Here is a 22,819-nt window from a genome sequence, read left to right on the forward strand (position 1 = left end):
AGGACGATAATGATCCAGAGGCCAGTAAGTCCTCCCTTGGGTTGAACCTCATCTTGCAGAACAAATCCATTTCCCCTTCACAGGTACTGAAGATGACTTTGACATGAAGGTCCCAGAGAAGGGGGTGGCCCCTGGACACCAGGGAGGGGGTCAGGAGTGGCTGAGCTGCTTGGATCATGCTCACCAGTAGAAAGAACTTCTGCTAAGTCTGGCTTTGTGCCAAGTCAGGGGCAGCAGTTTGTGCTGGGGTGATGATGGGGGCTGGGAGTTGGCATTGCCCCTCCCACTACAAGAGGGTAAACTGTGCTCCCTGAGCAAAATCAAGTCTCTAGCGCCGTCAGCTCAGGCTAAGGGCAATAACACAGGGGAGGCAATCAGACGGAGGGAACGGAAAAGGGTGGTTGCTCAGCTCCTAGTCTCTAGAGACCCTCTGTGGCGGCAGCTCTTTCTGGTCAGCTGACTTAGAGCTGACCCCTGTGGGACTCTGGGGATCTTCCTAGGCTGTGCCGGGGCAAACCAGTCCTGAGCAGTGGATGGGGACCACAACTGGCCAGCTTCAGATTCCAAGCTGCCCACACCCATGGGCTTTGGCAGGACTCACTAGCACATTCCAATCTGGCATCATTTAGAAAGCTCCTACCAAGCGCCCGTGCCAGGTCCCACAGGGCTCTCTGTCTTGGACCTCAGCTCCCTCCCTGGCGCATTGTGGGTATTTGGGTTGGTGTTTGGGTCAAGAGTCCCATGTCCCTGCTAAACTCAGAGGCCACGGAAAGAATCTGGGTGTTGTTACGAGAATAGTTTCTATGTTGGATTACCACTTAATCCAAGTGTGATTGGGGATAAGTCATTTAACACCTCGGTGTGTCTCCCCCACATCTGGGAAATGATGTGACTGATGTCCCACGGTGGCTGTGTGAGCAAATGAGGTGAGGTCTGTAAGTGTCTAATGTCTGATGGGATGGGCTTGCTAAGTTGTAATCATTCACTGCAGAGCCAACTTTTCGTCCGATCTTGCTTTAAGCTCTTCTTTAATCTCCCACATTGGCACCTCAGCCCAGACATCTTTCCCAAAGACTTGCATATCCGATTCGTCCCAGGCCTATCTACCTGTTCACCTGGGGCCTGGGTGCCCAGGCTGTCCATGCTGGGCTCCTCATCCCTCCCTGAAAACTCGCTTCTCTTCTCTCCGCATGTTTGCAGTCTCAGTAAGGCCTGACCATCCAGTGACCCAAGCCAGAGAGCTGGGTGTTTTCCTAGAGCTTTGCCCTTGCAGATTCCCCGTACCCCACCAAACTTCCTTGACAACTCCCGATTGCATCCTTCCCTCTCTGTCCCATGCCCATGCAATTAATTAAAGCTTTAATGATGACTGGGATGATGACCAAAAGCAGGTACTCAATGAAGTCTTGGTGAATGAATAACTCCTCTCTGGTTTCCTGCCTGCCAGGCCCTCCCCTCCACTTTCTGCTCCACATTTTAGCCAGGGCATCCCTCCAGAAGCACATATTCCTTCCTGCCTTTGCCAAGACCAAGCATTTAGTGACTTCAGACTGTCCGATTGTGTGAGGTTCTCCAGCAGCCCTTGACGGCCCAGGCCGGTCCAGAGAAGGCTGATGATGAATGAATCCATCCTGCAAATTTCTCACCCAGGTGAGCCGGCAGGGCCGATGGGACCAGAGGGACTTTTACAAGAGGGATTGACAAGGTGTGCCAAGACATGGAAGGTAGGTGGGGGAAAAAAGGGAGTAAGAAAAGCTAGGCTATCACCCAGTCAGTTGGAAGGAGAGCAGTTATGGTCAGAGTGATGTTTGCATTCTCAGCATCAGAGGCAGGGTGGCTCTGGGTGACATGGCCAGAGTATGGGGACCAGAGGGCAGGGGCAGTGATGGTCCTTGGAGAAGGACCAGTCAAGGACCTGAAAGGGTAGGGTGGCGATGGGTCAGCATATAATGCATTGTCCACTTTTGCAAGTGAAAGGAGGCTTTCTTAATGTACAGTCCACATAGGAGTAATAGGCATGAGCCTGGATTTTCCTGAGCAAAATGAGGCAGGTGATCGTTCATTTCTTAGCCACTCAGGCCAATGGCAGCCCGCAGGATGGGGAAGATGAAGATGAAGTGCCAGGTATGATGTCATCAGACACTGGTGGGGCGGGCAGGCAGTTGAGCACAGAGCGAGGCAAGGTGGCACGACCGATGCCAGGAAGCTCGCCGAGCAGGGGCTTTAAAGCGGTAGAAGAGCCTGGGTGGGAAGCTTGGCTGGGGACAGTGGAGGACACAGATACCACCTCCAGACCTGGGGGAGAATAAGATTTGCTCAACCTCATAGCTGAGTCATACTTTTTTGGACTTTCTCAAGCATTTTTTTTTTCAGTGTCATAACTTTCTTGAAAATTATCTGTTATGTTTCCTTTTCAGAAAACAAAACCAAGGCAGAATGTGATGTAGGTTGATTGACCCGAGGCAAATTGAGGAAACCCCTGAAGTAGGGTTGCCAGATAAGGTACGTGACACCCAATTAAACTTGAAATTTCAAATAAACAACGAATAGTTTTTTAGTATAAGTATGTCCTAAATATTTCATGGGACATACTTATATGAAAAACATTTTTTCCTTCTTTGTTTATCTGAAATTCAAATTTAGCTGGGCAGCCTTATTTTTTGGTTTATTTGTTTTGTTTTGCTAAACCTGGCAATCCAGAGGAAGATGAGGAGGCTGGAACGGCCATAGGAATCAGAGAGCCTTGTCAGTGGCCCAGGAGGCTGGGAGGGCAGGGCCAGGTCTGAGCATGGCTGAGAGAAGAGTATCAGCCTGAGGAGGGTGACCAGCATGGGGAAAGGACTCAAAACCAGCCAAGTCAGCTTCTGGACAGGAGTGTCCGTGGGGTAAGTGAGACTGATTTCTCTTCATGACTGTGCACACTTGCTCACTATCAGATTGAGCCTCAGAGTCCATGAAGGGTGCTCAGACGTGTGATTTTAATTGGATCCTCTCAGCCTCAGGAAGTGGGCACAGCACAGATCCCAGTGCCAAAAGAGCTGATGCGAACACCAAGGTCCAGGGAGGTTTTGTTGAGGCTCTGGCGTTGGGGCCCACAACGTTGGGAAGGGCATCAGCTCTTGTAGGGTGGATGGGAGAGCTGTGGCAAACCCTGAAACTCACCCGGAAGGGGAAGGCCTGGGGGGGGGCATAGTGCCTTCTTCCCAAGCCAGCGGGGCACGGGGGGTGGGGTGGGGGGACTCAGCCTGAGGGAGCTTTCACCGGGGAGGGAGGGAGATGAAGGGAGAATAAAAATGACCAAAGCTCAGGATTTCCTAGTAAATCATTAGCCTTTGACAGAATACAGAAGCTGTGGACTGTGATTATAAAATCCTGAGATGCAATGAAATACAGCCCAAATAAAATGCAATAAAGCAAAATAAAATAACAAAGCTAAAAGGAATAAAGGTGTCAAACCATCTGATAAAAGTTCAGAAGAGCCGGAACTCCCACAGGACTGGGGCCTGAGGTAGGCTCAAGGACAGAGCCTTTGGCTACCGGCCAGGGAGCCCAGGGGCAGCAGGGGACAGTGGCTGCACTCCTCATTCTGCACACTCGCTCAGTGACCTTATGGCATCTCTTATCTCTTTTGGCAGGGGAGGGGGCGGGGCGGTGAGTTAGGTAGCGGGTCACAAGGGCAGTTGTGCGGAGGTGCTCAGGGAGAGCTGCGAGCTCATTTCCAGGTGTGAGAAGACACTGAGGGCTGTCCTAGGTGCTGGGGTCAGTGCATTGACCCACCAACACACAGCGATGTCCTACTGTGTGCCAGGCAGCATGCCACGTGCTAGGCAAGGCCCCTTCTTCATGGGGCTGACATCCTGGTTTGGAGGTGGGTGAAGTTGGGGGGACACAGCCAATACGTAAGTGAACAGATACGTGAGCAGGGAGGCAATGTTTGAGGTAAAGCCCGAATGAAGCGTGCAGCCTGGCACATATTTGGGGCTGAGTGGTCCAGGCAGTGGAGTTGGCTCGTACAGAAACCCTAAGGGGTAAACAAGCTGAGGATGTTCGAAGAACGAAAAGAAGGCCAGCGTCTAAAAGAGAGGGTGAGATGAGGGGGAGGGCAGTCCTTCAGGGTCTGAGGAAAGCGGAAGGTCTTTGGGGTTGGTTCAAGTGGGCTGGAAGCTGTCGGAGAAGTTTGAACAGCACCGTAGTGGCATCTGATAGATGTTTTAGAATGGTAGCTTCAGAAATACATGTTGAGGACTTTGTGCTAAATAAAATAGGCCAGGCTCAGAAGGACACATATGACTTGATACCACTTACATGAGGAACCTAACATAGTCAAACTCATAGAAGCAGAGTGCAACCATGGTTGCCAGGGGCTGAGAGGAGGAGGAAATGGGTACAAAGTTTCAGGTATACAAGATGACTAAGTTCTAGAGATCTAGCATACAGCAGAGTGCCTACAGTTAACCATATTGTATTGTATACTTAAAAATTTGTTAAGAGTGTAGATCTTATGTTAAGTGTGCTTATCTCTCTCTCTCACACACACACACACACACACACACACATAGGAAAGAAAGAAATACACATTATATCATGACCAGGTATACCAGGTATGTATACAAACATGTTTTGTAAACATATCAAAATAAAACAAAAGTGTCACAAAACAATAGATATTTGGTGCCGTGTATTCTGATAGTCCCAATTCTTCTGTTTCATTAAAATGAAAATCAGGTCATGACCCACTAAATTGATTTCACACCCACTAATTGGTTGTAACCTACAGGTTACACTGCTTTTAGAATATTGCTCTGGCCCTTGGGTGTAAAAGAGATTGCGGGGGGAGTGGGGGGAAGCAAGAGGAGTGGCAGGAAGACCAGTGAGGAGGGTGTTGCACAAATCCGGACACAAAAGGATAGAGGATTGTACTGGGATGTTGGCGGTGAAGACAGAGGCAGATGGGCAGACATGGGATGTATTTTAGAAGCAGCATGGACAGGACTTATTAATGAATTAGATGTAAAGGGAGAGAGGGGGAGGAATTAGTAATGACTTAGTTTTTGGCTTGGGTTGCTGGGGAACAGCAGTGTTGATTACTGACATGGGTTACCATGGGGAGGGAGCAGATTTGCAGGTAATCAAGAGTTCTGTTTGGGCAATGTCAGTTTCAGCACAATTTCACTCCTCTTAATTGTTCCTGCTTGAGGCTTAGCATCAGCTCCTGAGAAAGCACACAACAGGTAGAAAGCAACCCATGGTGAAACATTAAGGCAAAACGAAAAACTTAGTTAATAGCTACTCAGAGCTTCCTCTCTGCCCAGCAGTGTTAAAAGCATTATGCATCTTCTTTTAATTCTCAGGATAATGCAATGAAATAGGGGCTATTACGGTCTTCATCTTATAGAAGAGGCACAGAGAGGTTACTTTCCTGGTTCTTAGTCACATAGCAAATACCTGCCTGAGCAGAGATTTAAACCAGTTCTGCCTGACTGCAAAAGGTAGCTCTTGTCAAGGAAAGAGGTACTCAATCTTTTGGAGAAGGATAACTCTTGACTTGGAAAGATGGCATATTATCTTGCAGAGCTGAAAAACAAAAATAGGATTCAGACAGTAAACGGTACATGCAGTTTTTGATCTGCTTTAATGTTAAAAGATAAAGAGAAAAGACTAGAATGATGTATATCACAACGTTAACACTGGTTATTATTGGCTGGTGGGATCACAGGTGGCTTAAATTTTTGACAGTGATAATATACAGCCATTGTAAAAGAATTTCCTTTAAAAATGGAGAAAAAATGAGATAGTGTTCTGCATATCTAGAGAGTTTACAGCAACACAGACCCACGGGACAAGTGTGGTGTGGGTTGTGATGGAAGCCTCAGAAAGCCTGGACTCTCCTCTCCGTACCAACCACGACTCACTGCGTGGCCTTGGGCAAATCTCAAGCCCTCTCTGGACCTCAGAGGGGGGATTTGGAGGAAGTGCCTAGGAGCAGTGGCATCCTGGTTAATGTTTAACAACTAGCTCTCCAAAAAAAAAAAAAAAAAAAAAAAAATCCTTGATTTGTAGCATTCACTGATTTCCATGGTATAAATACTTCTGCCAGTTTCAAGGTTGGATTCAGGTGACCAGTGTATACCGGGAAGAGATGCACAGGAACACACCATTACATAGCATTTCCACCATGAAAATAGAATGCTCTTGTTATCAAGAGCACAGGTAACAGTAAGACATAATAAAATAACTAGGACTTGATGAGTTTTGAGTATTTACTACCTTTGTGTTCAAAGTAATTTAATTGTAATCTTATATAATTTAATGTTTAATAATAGTGGTGTTTAACAACTGGCTTACAAAATCCATAAATACGTAACAGTCTGCTCCAGTGAGTGCGTGTGAGCCTGCTCTAGCTCACCACTGCCCTGGAGCTTTGAGCTCTGACACGCGGAAGGTGCAGGGTTAGATGGAGCTTGGAGCCCACAGAGGTCATGACCTGTGGGAACTGAGCTCACCCTCCATTCCTCCACCCCACACAGCGTCTGGGCCTGAATCACGGTCTCTGGAAGGAGAGAGAGGAAGGAGCACAGGAGAGAAGGACTCTAACCGGAAGGCAAGGGGCAGGAAGGGCTGGTGGCATCAATGTTTCTGTTGGGGCTGTTTTTCTCTGTCTTATCAATGGCAGAGACCAGGGTAAACAATATCCTTGACTTAATATCACTTCAGGAACCAACAGGAAAAGCCCCCAAGCCTGGGTCTGTGAGGAGCTGGCCTCTCGGGAGGGCCTGAATCTTTTCCCAGCCCTGAGCGCTCATGTTCTGCCTGCTTCTGCTTCCCGTATTCCAGCTGAGCACCCAGCTCTGCGGGTCAGATGCTCCTTCTCTGCAGTGGTGCATCCTGCCAGGTCCCCAGGCTTCAGATGGGAGTAGCGGCCAGCTGTGAGGGCCACGGCAGAAGCAAGGCCGCCTTTCTGCTCCTTGGCTTCATGTCTCCCACACAGACACCACCCAGTCTCTACGTCATCTTCAATTTGGGAGCTTTGGAGGCCCTCTGAGTATCACCTCCCTGCAGCAGATTTGGAAACTGAAGTCCAAGGAAATCGGGGAGCCTGCCGCAGTGTCAAGAGGACTAACTGCACACACATTGTGGCAACATTAAAAAGTCTGAAATCAAGTGTTGGGGAGGGTGTCGACCCACAGGACCTCTTATGCTGGAAAACATTTAGCAGTATCTTGAAAAGGTGAACCTCTACATATTCTACAATGCAGCAAATGCGTATACTCAAGAGATGCTCTTATGAATGAATGTATGTCAGGAAGAGTCCTAGCTGCACTGTGTCAAGAGCCATCAGCCGGAGAGTGGCTGAGCGGAGGGTGAGCTCAGTTGCACTATGGGCTAGGATATAGCATCTTAATGAATGAATTACAGTGGCATGACTTTAATATGATTCAACTTTAGCAGTACTATGAGAAGGGGAAGAAGTAAGTCACAAAGATTTCAAACAGCATGACTCCCTTATAATCATGTAAAAGAACAAATCAAAGATATATTTTTAGAGTACACATATATGAGGCAGAACTTTCTAAATAAGAAAGCAAGGAAATGGTTCCAGACGGTGATTATGTCAGGTTGGGAGCCTGGGGGATTGGCTAGGGGTAGACCTCATAGGTATATATAAGTCATTGCCAAGGTCCTAGTTTATATGTTGGCTGGTTTGTTCGCAGGGGCTGATTACATTTATAAATAATTGATTGCAAAATAATGTTACAAAGCTAGGGTTATGGTTAATGCCCTTGCATGCAGCTGGGCTGAGGGAGAGGGACAAGGTTGGCATTGGACATCAGAAGACATGACTGCGGTCACCCCCTAATGTTTCAGGGGCCAACTCAAAATCACAGAGCCAGAAGCCACATGATTTTCCTCTTCTCACTAGTAGTTTTCAAATGGGTAAAAAGAGGTTTTTGAACCAGATCATCTTTGAGCCCCTCCATTAGCTGAGCTAGAGCAGACTCTGCTTCTGCAGCAAATAAGCCCCCAATCTCAGGGGCCGAAGAGCAGGAAGTTTGTCCGTAGTGCACATCGCAGTCTGGGAGGTTCTCTGCCTCAGATCTCCTGCAGCGCTGATTCAGTGATCTGCCCTCTTCTGTCGTGGAGTCGTTCACTTCCCATCTCAAGAATGGGAGAGAGAAACCACGGGGAAGCCACACCTCGTCTTGCTGCCTCATTAGAGACACCTTGCTTCTACTCACTGTCCTGGTGTCGAGAACAAGTCCCATGCTGTCCCCAGCTGCAAGGGAGGCTGGGAAGTGGAGAGAGGACATGGACGCTTAGTGAACAGTGACCCTTCTTGCCAGAGCCCCCCTGCGTTCCTGCAATCGTCGAGTCTCTGAGTTGTTCCAGACCAGATTTGACGGTCTCCTGTCTCTGAGTCCACAAACCACAAAACCTTGCTGAGTTTATTCACTCATTCCTTAAGTAAACAGAGGGCATGTTCTGCTCCAGTGCTGGGTCAGCCAAAGGAACTCATAGTCCAGTAGTGTTGCTGGGTGTAAGGGGGTGGGAAGGGAGGACTGACCATTCTACGAATATCATAATGCCATGCAAACACCCTCTAGTCAAGAATAAAAGAGAATATCGAATGGGCAGGTGTGAGGGTGAGAACGGGGGTTATGATTACAAAATTCTTCTTTGAGAAAGTCATTTTTTCAGCTGGGTTTTGAAGGGTGAGAGCAGACTGCCAAGAGGCTAACAGATGAGGCTATTCCTGGCAGGGGAACAGCATATGCTAAGGCCTGAGGCAAAGAAGGCCTTGCATGAGTGGGAAAGGCCAGTTGTTTCATTTCGCTGGAGGGTGGGGAACACATGTGGTTTAGAAGCTGGAGGTAGATTGGGCTGGCAATTAGGGTACAAAGGAGGTCAATAGCCAGAGGCCCACAGGGCCTTGAACACCATGCTCTGTAGGTGTTTGGACTTTATTCAGTGGGTGGCCATGGAAAGATTGTCTAAGTAAGCAAGAAAGGCCAAGGGGTGCCTCGAGGGGCAGGTTGAGCCCCTCCCAAAGTCTCCATCAGCCAACTTTCTCCATTCTTTGATATGGGCAAGACTTTTCCCAAAATAGTGTAAAGTGCTATGCACTCAACTTTAGGGTGTTTTAATTCACATTTTCCAAACAGATGCTTCATAAGCCTAAATACATGGAAATTCCAGAGCCACTCCCCCAAGTACTCTACAAGAAGACAGGACCATGTTTTGATCCCAGGTCCTGAGTGACCAGGCATCTTCTTTCCAGCCCTGGGGGCCCGGGATATCTGCACAGATTGAGGTTTGCTAAGGGGCTATTGATAAAATGTATATAGCTTGTTTTTTGTTTTTAAGGAAAAGTTGATGTGAAATTGAAAGGAGTGGAGGAGAATCATGGCTTCCTCTAGCTCCTGTGTGAAGAAGGACCCATCTCTGCCCCAGCACTTTTCTGAGGGCTATTCCTCAGGGAGCAGGGGCCTATTAGGCCTGCTCCAATGACTTCTGGGGATCAGAGGTCCAGGGCCTTCGGCCAGCTTGCCCCGGGCCATGCACAACGGTAGGTGAGAGAACCCGAGGCTTCTGACATCCAGACTGGTGCCCCTCATGCTCATGCACATGTCTAGCCTTGAAACCCAGCAAGCACCCTCTGAGGGCCTTCCAGAGGCCAAGGTCGTCAGAGCGTCCAATGCCTTCCTATGTCTTAGGGTTCAAGTAAGGGAGAAGATTTTGCACATGAGCAAATTGTCAAGCAGAGGATAATCAATTCGCCGAAGTCACAGCTGGGAAATGGACCGTCTCCAAAGGCCAAGGCACTTTCCACAACTCAGAACTGACACGGAATGGGTGGCTGAGTTTAAGGTTCATGGATCCCCTCACCTTTTGTGGTTCTTTTATCAAGAGTCATGAGTCTGTGGGTGGGGCCCGGAGTGGTCAGGCTGCCCCCATGGTTTGACGGTCAGAGCCTTGCATGAAGATGCTGAAATCGAGCTAGCAGTCACTGAGTTATATGCCCTGGCAACAAGGACGCTGTGTCCACGGGAAGAGGAAATAGCAAATAGTCTTCATCTTCTAGGTCAGCTCCACCCTTCATGGTGACACAGAGTGCTGTGTTGAGAAGGAATCTGCAGTCATGTCTGGGGAAGAGTTCTGCACTCAGTGATTTCTGTCCTGGGTGGGGGGATGGGGCAGTGGTGTATGCAGGGAGAGTCTTTGCCATTTTGCTATCACTGCTGTAAACCGACACCTTCTGTGTCAACACACAGTCCAAAGGAACCCAATGCCTAGCCCTGGCCCAGAGGAGAGACAACACTCAGCCTTCCCAGGGTGCACTTTGCTGTTTATTGCTGAGGCATGGAGTGTGGGCAGGTTCAAGAGGGCTAAGGGTTGCAAGTCACCATGCTATATGCTTTAGAGAAATAAGCAGCATCAACTAGCACAGGACCGTGAAGACCCCTCTTCTTCCTCTGCTCATGTCTGGTTGCCTTTCAAGCTCAAACTGAGGCTCATTCCCCCATGGAGACCTCTGCTTGCTCTTCTTTCCAAAGTTCCTCTTGCTTCTCTGAGCTCAAAGCTCTTGATTTGAAACTTCCCCCAAACATCTATCAGACTGTTGTCTGGGGAACTTTAGGGACAGACACTCCCCTCCACGCACCCTTTTCCTCTCAACCACCACTCCAGATAAATTGAGTATTTCCCCTTTTTCAATTATTAATACCACGCTTCTCTTTTGAATGACGGCTTATTCAGAGTTAGCAAAGCACCGTGCTCCTGTTCATATCCTCACTTGACCACCTCAGTCAGTAATTGAGAAAATGGAGGTTTCAAAAGAGATGGCAGAGACTTGCCCAAGGCCACTTGGCCAGGTCTCTGTTTTCCAAATCCAATCTTTTCTCCATTGTCCCATTCTGGACACCATGAGGTAGACCAAGTACCAGAAAGGGAAGGGGACAGGGACCTAAGTAAGCCTCACCTGGGATTCCCTCCTACCTCCGTTTCTGGGACCAGAGCTGCCACACCAGTAGACTGCCAGATGAGGACCAAGGAGAGGGGAATGAGGATGTGGAGTGGATTAGGAAAAGGTGGCTTAGCCATCAGGCTTCGCGGGTGAGCTTGGGCAAGTTGCTTTCCTTCTCTGGGCCATGAGGCATCCTCCTCTCTGAAGCGAAGGCTTCGGCTAGGACCTCTGACATTTAAATGCAAGGCGTCTTGATGTGTACATGAGGGGGTGAGGGGAGGCACAGAGTTTGGGCCTGGGTGGGTCTTTTTTTTTTTTTTTTTTGGATGGGTCTTTTGAGCCTGGTACCCAGGCCCCTGATACCCATCTGGCCCTCCGCACCCATCACCTCCCATCCCACAGGAGGTGCTGTTTCAGGGACTCTTTGGGGACGGGCTGAGGGGCTGACCTCAGGGCAACCAGCTGCCACTCAGGCAAACTGCCTGTCAGTTGTTCACATTTATTGATTACTCATTGGGTACAGAGCTCATGTGTTGGGCAGGTGTGCTGTGGGCAAGAGGAGGAAGCAAAGTGCAAAACCAAAGGAGCCATTCAGGCTTCAAAGGGGAGCAAAATCAGGCCACCCCTCCCATCCTCCATCCAGCCCTCCACCTAGCAAACATTTGGGGATCATCTACTTTCTATGCAGCAGGCCCTGTGTGGGAACTATGGGGCAGGGGTGGGGGTGGGGAGGGGGAAAAATGGGCAGAGGCCACCAGCATCGTTGCCACATATGACAAGCACCCTCACAGCAGCCAATCATTGAAGGACAGGGAACCCCAGAGCAGATGTCTCTCTGGGCAGGTGACAGACTCAGATTTTCAGGCTGAGAACCATGACAGAAAGGTTTTGAGTAGCTAGCCCTTCTCCATAAGGTTCACTGCTTCCTGTTTATTGCTTTAGACTTGGTGGTACCTGCCTGGCCCGTGAAACAATGTGAATGTGCCACCCACACTGGGGAAAAATACCAGCACTGCTACGTAACAGGACTCCCTTCACCCAGAAGGAGAGTGGGGGGCAGAGACAGAGAGCTCTGGGCTGGGCCTGGGTGCCGCAGGGTCTCCTCTGTGCTCCCCGACTGCCTGCTTGTGCAGTTGGAAGATGTGCCCTCTGTGAACAACAGTTTTCTCTAAAATGTCCAGGGAAAGTCTAAGTTGGTGATTTAAATACTATTCCTCCTCCTCCCATCTTGGAACCTTAAAGATAGTAGTGGAGTCCCGGAGATGACTCCAAATATTTCCAGGAGTTATTACATGTATTTCTAACAAATGTATATCTTCTGTTTAAACCAAAAGATTGAACACTGATTTAAAATGTAAAGGGATAGGTCTCTGAAAAATAAACATACATTAAAATATACCTGACATACGCACTATCATTTGTATTAATAATCACAGATCATTTGATAGACAAGATCTTTGACATCATCGAATGATCTGAGACAAAAACATTGAAGGGGTTCTTCGTGACATGGTGGGCAAGGGGGACACATTCCTGAAGGTCATTCAGGTCCAAGCACCCACAGATGCTGTCTGTGCAGATAGTGGGAGAAATCCTCGTGGAGGGGGTGGTGGAGAGCTGACTTTTATGGAATGTCTTCTGCTTACCAAACTCAAACTGGTCAGCTCGTAAACATCCCCAGAGGGACGGTGACCATCCCCATTTTACAGAGGATAAAATAGGCTTGTTCGCAGAGGTTAGGCGCCATGGGGAGGTCACTGAGCTGGAAGGTAGCCAACCTGGCACTTGAACGTCTGGAGGAATGGCTCCAGAGCCAGGGGTGAGGTGAGAGAGGTGACTAGGTCCCCTCCAGACGCCTTGCCTCCAGTTCCCTGGCGATGGCGTAGCGCAGGCTCTGGATGACTACCCCAGACTGAGAGGGTGAAGGCCCTGGGCTTCGGGGTGTGTTAGGCGGAGGAGGGGACGGGGGCGAAGGTTCCCCCCAGGCATACTTGGAGTAGCTGGGTCGTCCTGGAAGATGGGTGACAGTCGTCTTCCCGAGCTCCCCCAGTCCCATCTGGGGTCTTGGCGGCCCGCGGAGGCACCGGGTTGGGCTGGGGCCAGGGGTCTGGGCGGAGGAAAAGGCCGTCGCAGAGCAGAAATAGGAGAAGGGAGAGGGGGAGGGGGGAAGGCGAGGGAAGGAGGCGGGGAGTCCTTCCTGGGGCAGGAACCCGGGCCCCCCTTGGCGGAGCCGGCCCGCAAAGCGATTCCGCAGATGGAAGGAATTAAGTGGGAGGGGGAGGGTCCTACGGTGATAGCGGAGGACGGAGGGAGGGAGGCGAGCGCGCGCGCGCGCGCGCGCGTGTGTGTGTGTGTGTGTATGCGCGCGCGCCCGCGTGTGTCTGGGAGGGGAGAGGGAGAGACAGAGAAACACATCAGACTAGACGGAAATAGAAAAGACGACACACACACACACGCGCGCGCGCGCGCGCGCACTTAAGAGAGACAGAACCACAGAAAAAGACGACGAGCCGGACAGAGACAGGGACACAGGAGATACTAATCTGAAAGAGAGCGGAGAGAAAATGAGAAAAGAAGAAAAATAGGGCAAGAAAAACGAGTGAAAATGAAATAATTGCAGAGGATTTAGAAGAACGAGAGACAGAAGAGCGCCAAGCATAGAGAGAGCAGATTGATTAGGCCGGGGTAGTCCTGAGCTCCAGCAGGCTCCGGGAGCAGGGCGGGTGGGCGGGCAGGGGGCGGGGTGGGGCCTGGGAGGGGCCCGCCCATGGGCGGGCCAGCAGAATGCTGCAAACACAGATGAGCCGTAATTCCCCGGCTGGCCCCGCCCCGCTACTGCTCCATATTCAATGAGACAGCCAATGGAGGGCAAGGACGGTGGATAAGGGGAGGGGCCTCCCTTGACCCCGCCCCGGGAGCGGCTGCCGAAGGGGTCAGCAATGAGGCAGATAGCGGATCGCGGGGCGGGGCGGGGCGGGCGGCGCGGAGGGGGCGGGCCCAAAAGTTTCCTGCCCAACTTTCTCTGCCTCCTTCCTCCGCCCGCGCGCGCTGCGGCTGCAGTCGGGGGGAGGCGGCGGCGGCGGCGGCGGCAGCGGCGGCGGCGGCGGCTGCGGGCAGAGCGCAGGGCGCACGGCACTGGGCGATCGCCGTCGGGGCTCGGGCGGTGGGCAGCGGGCTCAGGCTCCCCGGTGCCCGCCCCTCCGCTGCGGGGGGGGGGCGCAAGCGGGTGGCCGGGGAGGGGCCGGCACCGCCGCCGCAAAATGAGCCTGCTGTCGGCCATCGACACGAGCGCCGCTTCGGTGTACCAGCCCGCCCAGCTGCTCAACTGGGTCTACCTGTCGCTTCAGGACACGCACCAGGCGAGCGCCTTTGATGCTTTTCGGCCCGAACCGCCCGCCGGCGCCGCGCCCCCAGAGCTGGCCTTCGGGAAGGGCCGCCCGGAGCAGCTGGGCTCGCCCCTGCACTCCAGCTATCTCAACAGCTTCTTCCAGCTGCAGCGCGGAGAGGTGGGTGCCCCCGCGCGCCCCCGCCCTCCGTCTACCGCGCCGGGCCTTTTCCAGTCGGCCCCGCTCTTCCTGGCCTGGCCCGGCCCGGCTCCGTATTGCCCGGCCCTGCTTGGCTTGGCTTCGCTTTGCTCTGCCAAACTCGCCGCCCGATGTCCCCGGGGCGCCGGGAGCGCGTCACCTCCCGGCTGAGCCCGGCTCGCAGCAGCTCGGGCGCGGGCGGGGCACTCTTGCTCCCTCTCTCAGCCCGGGGCGCCCTGCTCTAAGGGGACTGGGGGAGCCCCGGCTGGGCGGGGGGCTCCGGATTCTCTCCAGACGGCCCGGGCGCGGCCAGGGCGGAGAGCCCCTTCCAAGTGTCCTTCCCACGCCCAACCCCATCCCCCTCTTGGCCACCGCTCACTGGGACCGGGAGTGCAGATTCTGCTCAGAGCTCCTCCGCAGGGGCCTAAAATCTTTTCTCCTCCGACCTCGGTGGTGGCCGACCCGAAGGGCACCCTGGAGAGCAGGGTTTTTCCTGCTCTTCTTACACAGGGACCCCCAGATACATCCTCCAGCTGCTTGCCCTCCCCCAGCCACATAGGAAGTGGTTTGTGAGGGCTTGACCCCACAGACTGCGCTGTCCCCCGCCCTCCCAGCCTGGAAGGAAATGAAAGGGAAATCCTCTTGAGCTCTTGGGAGGGGGGCTAGCCAGGGGGAGAGGTTTCAGCTGCCCAGTGCCTTCTCCAGAAACCTGGGCTGGCTGCTTTGCAAAGTCCGCCTGTTGGGTGGATTCGGTTACAAAGTGGAAGGGGCAGAGCCGTCTTCCCCAGCCAGATAAATACACAGATTGCCAGGACCTCCCAGCCCCTTTTCAGAGGTCTTCTCCAGAGCTTTCCTAGATACCACTCCTCTCTGCTTTGAGCTGGACTCCTCCTCTCCCTCCCCTCCCATTTACTCCTGCCTCTTTTGGGAATGGCAGATACCCTTCTGTGGCCTTCACTCATCCATCTTCTGGCAGCTCTCCCTGCAAAAGTGCAGGGGGAAGGAGTGGAGGAGAGGACACACTTGAGGGTTCCTTTTCCTTCTGGACCTGAGCACAGCATTTAGTTTTAGGAGAGTCAGAGTCCTGAATGGGTCAGGGAGAAGGGCCTGTGAATGTGTGAGTGTGCTAGGGACGAGATGGGGAAGGCAGAGGGTCTCCCTTTCTGGTCCCACAATGTGTTCAACTCTGCCAGTACTGACGAGGAGGGGGCATGGACATATAAAACACTGGCCTGAGGCCAGTACCGGGCGAGCTGAGGGAAGGATTGGTTGACCTTTGTTGGGCTGGTTGGGCATAGTGCAGGGAGATGGGTCTGGAGAGCCACCCCTTGGTGCCAGGCGAAAGCATTTGTCTACCAAAGCTCTTTGTAAACTGTAAAGCACTCTCTCCATGGGAGGAATTATTCTTGGCTGGGAATCCTTCTCTCTTATAAGAGACCTTGCCACCTCTTCAGGGAATTGATTGCAGTGACCAGTGACTTTGGAGTACAGGTTCTGGGTGTTTCCTCCCTGCCGGGGTCTTTTTAGTCGTTATCTTACCAAACATTTGTTGAGTTCCGTGTGGACCCTTGGGGAAGCAGGGACAGGCCAATGGGGGCCCCGGATGAGAAGATAGACAAGATGATACAATGTGAGTGGTAGGTAATTTCACAAGGGTGCTGTGGGAATCCCAAGGGAGGACAGTGACCATGACCCACGTGGCTGTGAACTCTCACCCTTCACAGGTCAAGTGGGGGGGTCCATAATCATCAGCCTCTACTAGCCTTTCCCAGCTCCTACCTGGTGGTGGTCTTCTTCCCCAAATGCGGGTCCCTGCTGAGAGGCCTGGGAGTTTGGGGCCACCCAGGGTCTTCTGTAGGAGTAAGATGTGGTGCCTTCTCTTGGAAATGTCTAACATCCAGGATCCCAGCTGGACCTCAGTGAAACTTGTCTCTGGTCACTTCACTGCTGCTCACCCCAGTTTCCCTGTGAAGAGGTACATTCCTTCTCTGGGGCCAGTGTAAAAGGAGATGGTAAAAGTTATGCAGAGCAATGGTAGAAAAAAGTCTTTTATGACCTGACTTTGGGGGAATACCCTGTCTCTGTCTGGACCTCAGTTTACGCATCTGTTGAATTTAGTCTCTGCTGCCCCTTAGGGTGGTATGTATGGGATTTGAGAGATACGTACGCAAGCAGACAGGCTGAGTTGGGGGAGGTAAGAGGGGCTTCTCCTACGCTTGCAGGCCAGTGGCTTCCTTGGGGGGCTGGAGGGCTGTGCCGGCTAACTTCCGGAAGGCTTTCTTGGCTTTAGACTCACTTGCTCTCACCCCTCACCCGCTTCGTCTCCTAAACCCTCTTGGAGCCCCAGCTGTGCTCCTGGGCTTTCCTGCGTCCAGGGCTTAGCCAGTGACCTAATATGGCTCCAAAATAGCAACTGGCTGAGAAGGCATGAAAAAATACCCCCCACCTGAATGCCACCAAGGGGCTGGTTGGAGAAGAAGCAAATCATGTGTGGGCCGGAGGGGACTCTGCGAAGGGACCCAGGGACTCAGGAGCATCGCCATTCTGTGCAAGGCCTGGCAGGCCTGGTGGCAGTGCCTGCGGATGTGACTTGCATGCTGACCGCTGACCATGGCCTGTCTGCACTGGTCCCTGTGCCAAGAGCCCACCCCCTCCTGCACCACCCCCAGGGCTGCTCCCACCACAATAGCAAAACACCATGAATGCAGCTGGGATTTGGGCGGGGGGGGTTGAGGACATGGGGGCACAGAAGCCCATTGTGCCCCTGGAACCTCAGCTCTGGAAGCTGAAGATAAGCCAAGGGTTCTGAGCGGAACACTGGCCCCGGGAGCTGAGAGAGATGGCAGAGTCCGTGTACAAGGGCAGAAGCGAGCACCAGGAGGTGTCTTGGATGCTGGTGGGGGCTCTTCGGCATCTCAGCTTGTGGTAAGGGTGCCAGGCCAAAGCAGGCACAGACAGTGTGCAGTTTTTTAAAAAGGCCTCGGTCTAGAATATGGGCCCTGTGAGCTTCAGTTTCAGCCCCTGGTCTGTGGCAACAACTGTATGTCTTTGTAGAGAGACTCCTGGGGCTCTTGGCTGAGCCCCTCCTCTCTCCCCTTAGGTACCCAAGGAAGGCCGTTCTTAGAGGGAGTGGGGGTTGGGTGGCTTGGGGGGGAGGTCTTCCCTGCCAAGTTTAGCTTGGAATTTAAATTCGCGGTGGCATGGGGGCTGTGGGACTCTACCTCCAGAGAAGGAGATGTACCCCTCATTGTTGAGCATTAGCTCTCGGGCCCCTCAGAGGGACGCCTGTGCCCCTACTCCTTCAAGGGGAGCTATGGCTGTCCCGTTCCAGGTCAGAGTCTGAGGGGGGCTGTTATCTTTCCCTCTTCCTCCACGGATAGACAGACATGGCCCTACAGTCAAATGATGGTTTGTGGAGGCCGGGGGATGGGCTTTGGGGTCAAATATGTCTGGAAAGCCGAAGACTGTCCTCCCCTTGGAGACACACAATGCTCTCCCCCACCCCCCTGCCCAGCACTGTGAAGGCTCTGAGAAGCCCTGCAGCATGGAAACTTATTTACCTTTCTTCAGCCCTGCACTTCCATCAGTATTTGACCGGACAATGTTTTTGGCATAGAACATTTGACAGTGTTCTTCTGAACATCACTAGGCCCAGGGACGGCTCCGTTGAGGCACATCTCTTCCAACCCTTAGGACGTTCTTCCCGGAGCTGTTGACCCAAGCTCTCTCCCCAGCGCAATCAGCTGCAGCACTGAAGACCCCCTCTTCGCAGCCCTGGTCTGTCCACGGGAGGCTCGAGAACAGCAGGAGGGGTGTCACAAGGCTTTCTGCGGACAGGGCTGTTAGACACTCCAGGAGCCACCAAGGTGTCCTGTTTAAAAGGCCCCCAGGTCTTGACAGTCTTGTGAAGGTTTTGTGTGTCGCCTGTGCCGTCCACAGGTGTGGGTGAGCCCAGGCTGCCTGACCAGTGTGGGTGTGTGAACAGAGTCACATGTCTGTGTGAGAATGGAGGTTTGCCTCAGTGGGGCTGAGAGTGGGCTTCTGGGGCTGGAGTTCGTTCCTAGCAACTTTTGTGGTCTGTGTGGTTGGCGGGGAGGGAGCAGCGCCCGGTCCTAGGAGGAATGGGACTTCCGGCCCAGCAGAGCTTGGGAGGCTGCCTGGCTCCCTTGGCCAACCCTGGGAAGCTGAGCTCTGACTCAGGCAAGGAGGACCGTCATTTGAGGGCCTGCAGGCTGAGGTGCCCTGATCCTCCCTCCATCAAATTGAGTTGACTGGGCAGGCCTGGACTCAGAGGGGAGACCACACCTTATGGACCTTCTGAGTCAGGTGGGAGGGAGGAAAGCAGGCAGGATTAGTGATTTGTAATTAGCCAGGCTCTGTCAGCACGCAGAGGGGCTCCTCGCAGAGAAGATGGCCCCGAGTCACAGTCCCCTACTCTTGGGTGGTGCTTTCTTCTTGCCATCTCTTTCTTCAGAGCCCCCATTTTACAGAAGAGAAAAGAGGCCTGGCAAGTCACCCTCAGAGAGTCAGTGGCAGAGCCACATCTGGAACTCTTCCAGATTCCAGCTACAATTGGCTCTGTGGCTCATGGTGCTGGCTGTCCCCTGGATCATTCTCGGGGCCCCAGTGCAGGGCAGGCAGTCACCAGGGACTGCAGTCCTCTGCTGTGTTGTCTCTGGCCTCAGACCTTTTGAGGAGTGGTAGGCATTGGTGCATTGGTCACAGGGCCCAGCTCTCCTGCTGTGTCCGTACCTCAGTGGTACCCACGGCTCCAGCCCCTCCCCAGGAACCTGGCGTGGGGCTCCAGGGGATGGAAGTCCAAGGATGGCCTGGCTTGGGAGTCAGAGGATGGCCGTGAGCATTTACTAGATTTTTATCTCATGTCATAGTCTGTGAGCAGCGTCCCCATTGTCCAGGTGGGGAAACTAAGGCTCTTCAAAAGGAGGATGACATAGTCAGGGCATCAGTGGCAGGACCTTGGTCTGTGCAGTGTGGGTGTAGTTGTGGTGGAGTATAATCTTTTATTCTGTCCTCTGGCCATACTGTGAAGCTTCGTGAAGACACTAAGCTTTGCACTGGCTGTTGCTCGTACCTCAAACACTCTTGCCTGCCCTCAACAACTGACAGATTCCAACTTCTTTCTGGCACAAGAGGCTGCCCCTTCTCTGAGAGGCGTTCCCCAGCTGTGATGGGGGAGCACACCTCCCTCCAGCATCCATGGCCCATGACAGAAGAGCTGTCCATGTTTCTGGTGAAGCGTGCCATAGAATTTGCTAGTGCGGAGGAACACCCGCTGTATGTGGGTCTGTCACATCAGCTATGTTGTGAGCATGCTGAGAGTGGAAATCCTGTCTTTTCCCACCTGCTGTTGCTTGGGCAGTGCCTGGGGCCGACTAGGTGCTCAGGTGCTAAGTGGTTAGGTGGGTGGGTGACTTGTGACCACGTGAATGCTCTCCTCGGCCTCTTATCTCCTGTTTTATCTCATCGGGGGAATGCTTAAGAATTGCTTGATAAACTGGAAAGAGTTGACTTGGGAGATCATAAAGCCCTGTCCTTAGAGGTGTCCCAGCAGAAACTTAGGTGCGCTCAGGGTTCTTGACCTTCTCTGGTTATGGACCTCTTCGAGAATCTGAAGAGCTCAAGAGTTCTCAGCGCTCATGTACAGAGCACAGACATATGTGCACACACAGACTCACGCCTTTGCACATGATTTCAAGGGGGTCATGGCACCCCCTGTGATGACAACAGACCCCAAACCGAGGCCCCCTGCTCTAGACACTACAAACTTCAGTGGTACCGGGGACTGGCTAAATATTAGGGTCCCTTTCAGCCCTTAGGTTGTCAAATTCATGCTTTCTGCTTTCATTCCATGACTACATTCTGGAAGTGAGAGGCACCTGGTCCCCAGCACTTATGCTCTAGCTGGGCAGAGGGCATATGGCTATAAAATGTGGGCACCAGTCAGGTGAGCGGTGAGCTGGGTGGGAGCCAGAGGGATGGAGTCCGGAGGGAGGGTCTCCCTGGGGCTTCTCTGCTGTGTCCTGCTGCCACCGAGCTCCTCCCTCTCGGGGTCTTTTCCCCATTTCTTTCCCCACCCCCCCCCCACCAAAAGGCACGCGGACCGCTTATTTAAGTTAGAATCTTTCATTGAGCTCCGGCTGTGTATGGGGAATTGTGTTTGGCACACGGGGTTCAATGGGCCTCCAGGAGGCCATGGAGCCCTTGGGGGTCTTGGGCGAGGGGTTGCTGCCTCTGGCCATGGCTAGCCCTGCCACCTTCCTGGCCCACAGGTCAGCTTTGGACCCCAGAAACAGGAGCCAAGCTGGGCTCTGACCGCACACGAGAAATCTTTAGTCAAGGTGTGAGTTCACTTTCCCATCAGCCAACTCCTTGCCCTGCCAAAGAGTTGTCTCCTTCTGTCCCTGAGCGCAGCACACATCCACCTGTTCTTGTGGATCGGGGATGGGGGTGTGGGGGGTGTGACTCTGGGGGCTGGAGCCCCAGAAAGACCCTAGGGGTAGAAGTGCAGCTCCCCTTGGAGAAGGGGTGGAGCCATTTGTGAAATGAATGGCTTCTTGTGTTAAAGAGAGGGGTGTGGGTGTGTATGTGTGCGCGCGTGTGCACGTGTCTGTGTGTCTGGAAGGGGGTGTGGGGTGACTTTTTGGGATAAGAAAGCAGTTGTCCAGCTGATGAAAGAAGAGCTGGGGACTAGGATCAGAGAGTCCCTCCCCCCGCTTCAGGGCCATCTCTGGCCCGGGGAGGAGGCAGGATTCAAGCCTTTGCTCTGGCCACACGTCCTCAGACGCTCCCCTTCTCATGGCTTTGCCCACTGCCGTGTCCTATTCTGTGGGTGTGCTTCTACCTCTGCCGGCTGTCTCTCCTGTCTTCTCTGCACTGGTTTCCTCTCTCCAGAGCAGACTTCTCTGCACTTGCCCTCACTCCTGTCTGCCCCCCTCCCGCTGTGCCCTCTTCCTGTCCTGAGAGGGGGGAAAGGAGAAAGCACAGCATGGCAGGTTGAGTCAGCCCTGGAAATCTTGGCCTCCACACCCCAGGTCCCTCCGCAGAACCCCCAGCCCGAGGGCCCAGACCCCTCACACAGCACAGAGAAGGTGGTGCCTCATCTTGCCAGGGCCGAGGGGCTTGGCAACATGAAGTCGCAGGCCCAGGGAGAGTGGTCCCCACCTGTGTTTTCCTCTGGCTCTCCTTACTGTAGGAGAAGCCAAGCCTTGGAAGCCATGTGGGAGCTGAAATATAACAGGCCAGCTCATCTGGGTGGGAATCTCCCCTTAGCCACATGCTGGCTCTTTTACCTTGGGCAAGTTGCTCAGCCTCTCTTAGCCTCAGTTTCCAGCTCCGTAAAATGGAGCCAATAATGCCCATCCAAATAGTGTTCTTGCAGGTATAAGAAAATCAAGAAAGCGAAAGGATCCAGTCAAGTCTATGACACAGGCAGAATCAGAATAGATTTCAGCATCTTCCTTTCTAACTGTCCCCAACAGCCAAGCGAGAGCCTCGGAGAAGTTCCAGTGATGGGCAGGAGCCCGATGCTCTGTCCCCTGGATATGGTATGAGGATCCCACACTTCCTGCTAGCTGCTGGGAGGAGGGAGGAGGGAGAGGTGGTCTCTTCCTTCAGGCTGGTGATTTGGATCCAGTGGCTTCCATCCACCACAGTAGTGGGGCTGCCCTTAACCAGTGCCCAGAGCAGCTTAATCTTTAGGGTGAGAGTGCCTTTGACTTAGTCCATGACAACTCGGAGACCCCCCAACCTAAATCTTTAAGGTGTTAGGGCATTCATTACCTCGTCTGTCAAGTAGGGTTCCCAGACCCTTCTCTGCCTGTGATGGTGTGCACCCAGGACAGTGGCAGGCGTGAGGAATGGCAGAAATAGTCTGGGCTCTGGGGGTGACCGAATGTTGCAGAATCTTTGCCTTTCGATATGTCCAGCCTTGTGGGGGAAATGAAGGGGCTTCAGAGCTCCTTCGGTCAAGGGTCAGCAGAGCCACAGGGTGATCCCCACCCAGCCTAGCCCTGTCGGACAGGAGGCCGTGAGGTCCAGGAGGCCCCTGGAGGAGGCAGGGGCATCTGAGGCCTGAGTAAGCGGAAGGGGTGGGTTCAAGGCCACACCACTAGAGAGTTATGACCAGATCGAGGGCCAGGTCCTGAAGGGGGTTGGATGGACACAAGAGAGGGCATCCTGTGGGGGGGGACACCAGTTCAGAACTAGAGGGAGGGAAGCAGGTGCCCTGTGGGACACCAGGAGGAGCAGCGTGGCTGTTTAAGAGTTAGGAGCTACCTGATGAAGGGCCTCTCCCGCTGGGCCTCACCCTCCA

The 22,819-nt window shown here is 53.0% G+C and overlaps 1 protein-coding gene across 1 annotated transcript in view; it reads left to right on the forward strand.

Annotated features, from left to right (window-relative positions):
• Positions 1-14,041: 14,041 nt before the first annotated feature.
• The window catches only part of ZCCHC24 (zinc finger CCHC-type containing 24), a 60,988-nt gene continuing 52,210 nt past the window's right edge, over positions 14,042-22,819 (forward strand). Inside the window, exon 1 of the mRNA XM_028109597.2 lies at positions 14,042-14,469. Coding sequence (XP_027965398.1) covers positions 14,224-14,469 — 246 coding nt within the window. The 5' untranslated portion in view covers positions 14,042-14,223. The remainder of the gene's footprint in view (positions 14,470-22,819) is intronic.

This window comes from Eumetopias jubatus, unplaced genomic scaffold (genome assembly GCF_037043125.1).
Source record: "Eumetopias jubatus isolate StellerSeaLion01/CBP00866 unplaced genomic scaffold, mEumJub1_p1.0 scaffold_17, whole genome shotgun sequence".
Lineage (NCBI taxonomy): Eukaryota > Metazoa > Chordata > Mammalia > Carnivora > Otariidae > Eumetopias > Eumetopias jubatus.